General features: G+C 40.1%; 1 protein-coding gene and 1 non-coding gene across 2 annotated transcripts; one reads left to right on the top strand and one right to left on the bottom strand.

Annotated features, from left to right (window-relative positions):
* Window positions 1-919: 919 nt before the first annotated feature.
* LOC131600818 (small nucleolar RNA R71) lies at window positions 920-1,026 on the bottom strand. Its single transcript, XR_009283425.1, has one exon. It is a non-coding gene; the product is annotated as a small nucleolar RNA R71 (small nucleolar RNA).
* A 1,191-nt stretch (window positions 1,027-2,217) lies between these two features.
* On the top strand, window positions 2,218-2,913 carry LOC131597646 (uncharacterized). Its single transcript, XM_058870330.1, has one exon. It carries the CDS (start codon window positions 2,218-2,220, stop codon window positions 2,911-2,913), a length of 696 nt encoding a protein of 231 aa, XP_058726313.1.
* The last annotated feature ends 2,255 nt before the right edge of the window (window positions 2,914-5,168 follow it).

The raw sequence follows: 5,168 nt of genomic DNA, 5'->3' as shown, positions 1-5,168 counted from the left end.
TTTTGATTTGATGAAAAACCTGGCCAATGAAACTTCAGATCACCTAAGTTAGACGAATTACATACCCATATCCGCGCATTAATATTTTATCTAGATTTAAGATTTTAGTTTCCCCTTACAAAACATTTAAAATATCACTAGCCTTAGCTTTACAGAGTAAATTTAGATAACGGTAGATCAATTCATAGTCCCTGTGGATTCGATATCTTTTAAAACTACACGACACGACTGTGCACTTGCAGTTTTCCGACTAATAGACACATAAAGTCGCGATCAAATTTTTGGCGCCGTTGTCGGGGACTATTTAAGTCGATTTCGTAACTCGCTATTACACCGTAGAGACTAGGGCAAAACCTTTTCCTTTTTTTTAAACGATTGTATGCAAAATACTCGTTTACAAGGAGGGGAATTAATACAACGAATCAACGAAATCGAACGCTTTATTAACGTAAGGCGTCGAATACATCATCTTCCCGAAGTAGAACCAATTCCAATTTCCCAAAAATTGATTCCTACCCCTGAAAATCTAATTCAGAAATTAGAAATGGCCCAAAACCGTCCGCTTCGAGATTATGCTGCCCCATCTCAAGCTGAACCGCACTCAAGTATCGTACCTCCCGCGATTTAGGCAAACAACTTCGAACTAAAACCTTCGCTAGTGCAAGCTGTTCAGCACAACCAATTTTCTGGAAGCCCTATGGACGATCCAAATCTCCATTTATCTGTGTTCGTGCAATACGCAGACACTGTCAAGGCTAACAATGTCAGTCTCGAGGCAATCTGATTACGTCTTTTTCCTTTATCCTTAAGAGATAGAGCTAGAGAGTGGCTTCAATCTCTACCCTCTAACTCCATAACTACCTGGGACAAATTGAAGAGAGTTTTCTTAGCGAGATATTTCCCACCCAGTAAAACCGCAATGCTAAGAGGTCAAATCAACGGATTTACCCAAAAAAATAACGAATCACTTTTCGAAGCCTGGGAGCGATATAAGGATATGCTAAGACTTTGTCCTCATCATGGACTTGAGCCATGGATGATCATCCATACTTTCTATGGTGGTCTGTTATATAACACCAAAATGACTCTAGATGCCGCCGCAGGCGGAGCTTTGATGGACAAACCCCATGACGAAGCTTATAACCTCATTGAGAACATGACGCAAAACCATTACCAATGGGAAGGATAACGAACCGCTGTTGAAAAATCTCAAACCAAAGGAGGAATGTGCGAAGTCAGTGGTATAGACCGCGTTAACGCCAAAGTGGATGCTTTGACTCAAACGATCGAAAACCTAACCATAACTCCTGCAGCACCGCGGCTGCTGTAGTGCCTAATTGCGAGATATGCGGATTAACTGGACATGTCATTGCTGAATGCCAACTGTTGACAGGTGTTCCACATGATCAAGTAAATTACGCTCAGGGAAACCCTTACTCAAACACGTACAACCCTGGATGGAAGAATCATCCTAACTTTTCGTATAAGAACAACAATGCGTTGTATGCACCTAGAAAAGCACCTGTTGTCCCACCTGGATATCAAAAAGCACCCGTAGTTGCTCCAAAAGCCCCTAGGAAGTCGAACCTAGAGATCATGATGGAAAACTTCATAGCTTCCCAAGTTCAAACTTATAAAGAGTTCCTTAATCAAAACATACACAATAGTGAGCAACTAAAACAATTAGCGAATAAATTAGATGCTTTGGATACACATAATATAATGCTTGAAACGTAGATTTCTCAAGAAGCACAACAACAAGCGCCTACTGCTGCCCCTGCTGGCACATTTCCCGCTCAACCACAACCAAATCCGAAAGGACATGCGAATGCTATTACACTACGAAGTGGAACAAACTATGAAGAACCAACTGATCCTAGAGCTCAAAACGCACCCATGTCACAGCAAGAAACGAACCAACCTAAAAAGACATCAACTGATGACCAACCTGCTAAGATACGTCAGAATGAAACTGAAGTGGAGGCTGAAAAAGAGAAACCTTGCGTACCTCCACCTCCATATAAGCCACCTATCTCGTATCCTCGGAGATTAGCTAAATCTAAAACTGAAGCACAATTTAAAAAGTTTGTAGAACTTCTGAAACAACTTAACATAACAATACCTTTCACATAAGCTATAACATAAATTCCTTCTTATGCTAAGTTTCTTAAAGAAATCCTATCCAACAAGAAGAAACTCGAGGATAACGAAACAGTAATGCTCACAGCTGAATGTAACGGAATTATCCAAAACAACATGCCTCCAAAATTAAAAGATCCTGGTAGTTTCTCCATACTTTACGTAATAGGAAAAATGATTATAGACAAAGCCTTGTGCGATCTAAGCGCCAGTGTTAGTTTGATGCCTCTTTCAATTTGTAAAAAGCTAAACTTAGGTGAGCTAAAACCTACGAGAATGTCCTTCCAACTAGCAGGCCGCTCAGTTAAGTATCCCGTAGGAATGTTAGAAAATATCCATGTACAACTAGGTCAATTCTATATCCCAACTGATTTTATCATCATGGATATCCAAGAGGATTCTAATATCCCAGTCATATTAGGGAGACCTTTCTTAGCAACAGTTGGTGCTATTATAGATGTCAAACGAGGAAAGCTGACTTTCGAAGTAGGAGAAGAGAAAATTGAGTTTATTCTCTCTCACTTCTTAAAAGCACCCGCAATAGATGACACTTGTTGTTTCATGGACGTCACTAACGAACGCGTCAAAGAAGCAAAAATTGAACCACCCGAAGATCCAGAAATCTTAAAAACTCCCATGACTCACACATCTAACGATGACTCGGACGATGAAAGCCAAAACTTAAGTTTAAGCGAATGTTTAGCGCCAACACCCGACCTTACACCTTGTCCAAAGAAACCGGCCGTCGAACTCAAAACACTGCCTAAAACCTAAGATATGAATTCCTAGAAACTGAACTCGAACAAACTGTGATAGTTAATGCACACTTAGGGCCGATCGAAATCGAAAAATTACTAAGTATCTTAAGAAAATATCCAACAGCCTTAGGATATAAGATAGCCAATCTGAAAGGAATAAGTCCCTATATCTGCATGCACCAAATCATGCTTGAGGAAGATTCGAAAACCTCTAGAGAACACCAGAGAAGACTTAACCCGATCATGAGCGAAGTGGTTAGGAAAGAAGTATTAAAGCTATTAGAAGACGGAATAATATTACCCCATATCCGATAGTAAATGGGTTAGCCCAGTTCATGTAGTGCCGAAGAAAGGAGGTGTCACAGTGATTAAAAATGAGAAGGGTGAAAGCATAACCAAATGAGTTGAATCAGGCTGGAGAATGTGCATAGATTATAGAAAACTGAACAAAGCCACCCGAAAAGATCATTTCCCCCCCCCCCCTTCATAGACCAAATGTTAGAACGCCTAGCTAGACACTTCCATTTTTGTTACTTAGATGGATACTCTGGTTTCTTCCAAATCCCAATCCAACCTGATGACCAAGAGAAAACGACCTTCACTTGCCCTTATGGAACTTTCGCCTATCGACGAATGCCATTTGGATATTTCCCGACTTCCTTGACAACACTATGGAAGTCTTTATGGGCGATTTTTTCGTATGTGGTCAAAATTTTGAGGGATGTCTTGCGAATTTAGAAAAAGTTCTGGAACGATGCGTTAAAGTTAACCTGGTACTAAATTGGGATAAATGTCAATTTATGGTGCAAGAAGGAATTCTATTAGGACATATCGTGTCAAATATAGGAATTAAAGTAGATAGAGCCAAAATAGAAATCATCGAAAACCTTCAACCTCCGAAAACCTTAAGAGAAATTTGAAGTTTCTTAGGACATGCTGGATTTTACCGATGTTTCATTAAGGACTTCTCAAAAATTACTAAACCATTAACTGAGCTATTAATGAAAGACGCCGAATTTATTTTTAACGACAAATGTCTAGAAGCATTCTACACCCTTAAGAAAGCTTTAATTTCAGCACCCATTATGCAACCCCCTGATTGGAACGAGCCTTTTGAAATCATGTGTGACGCAAGTGACTACGCCGTAGGCGCTGTCCTAGGACAACGAAAATATAAAAAACTCCACGTCATATATTATGCAATTAGAACGATAGACGAAGCTCAGATGAATTACGCTACAACCGAGAAAGAGCTTTTAGCAGTAGTCTTTGCGCTAGATAAGTTTCGTTCCTACCTAGTAGGAGCCAAAATAATCATATACACTTACCACACTGCTATTCGATACCTGTTAACTAAGAAAGACGCTAAACCAAGGCTCTTGAGATGAATACTTCTGTTACAAGAATTCGACTTAGAAATTAAAGACAAAAAAGGAATCGAAACGTTGTAGCAGACCACTTATCTCAATTAGAAAATTTAGAGCCTGAAACCATACCAATTGACGACGATTTTCCATACGATAAACTTATCGCTCAATTGGAAGGAGACACAAATGACGAACCAACAGCGACCACCCTAGCCATTACTAACACGCCATGGTATGCGGATTTCGTAAATTATTTCGCCGCTGGTGTACTCCCTCCTGACTTAAATTACCAACAAAAGAAGAAATTCTTCCATGACCTAAAGCACTACTATTAGGACGACCCTCTACTCTTCCAGAGAGGCGTCAACGGAATCTTTCGTCGTTGCATACCCGAAGAAGAGGTAGAAAGCATCATAACGCATTACCATTCAGCCCCCTATAAAGGCCATGCAAGTACGTCTAAAATTTGCGCAAAAATTATACAATTTGGACTCTATTGGCCTAACCTATGGAAAGATGTACATGCTGCCATTATAAAATGTGATCGATATCAACGCGCCGGAAACATTTCAAGGCGCGACGAAATGCCTCAAAAGGGTATTTTAGAAGTCGAAATATTTGATGTCTGGGGAATAGACTTCATGGGACCATTTCCTTCTTCGTTTGGAAATAAGTATATCCTCGTAGCTGTCGATTATGTTTCAAAATGGATTGAGGCTATGGCCTCTCCCACAAATGACACACGAGTGGTAATCAAACTTTTTAAGAATGTGATTTTTCCAAGATTTGGCGTGCCAAGACTAGTAATTAGCGATGGAGGCTCCCATTTCATCTCGAAAATTCTAGAGAAACTTCTTCTTAAGTATGGAGTAAAGCATCGAGTAGCGACACCTTACCACCCGCA

The sequence above is a fragment of the Vicia villosa genome, linkage group LG4, assembly GCF_029867415.1.
Source record: "Vicia villosa cultivar HV-30 ecotype Madison, WI linkage group LG4, Vvil1.0, whole genome shotgun sequence".
Taxonomy (NCBI): domain Eukaryota; kingdom Viridiplantae; phylum Streptophyta; class Magnoliopsida; order Fabales; family Fabaceae; genus Vicia; species Vicia villosa.
This window is presented reverse-complemented; position numbering and strand designations above follow the sequence as displayed.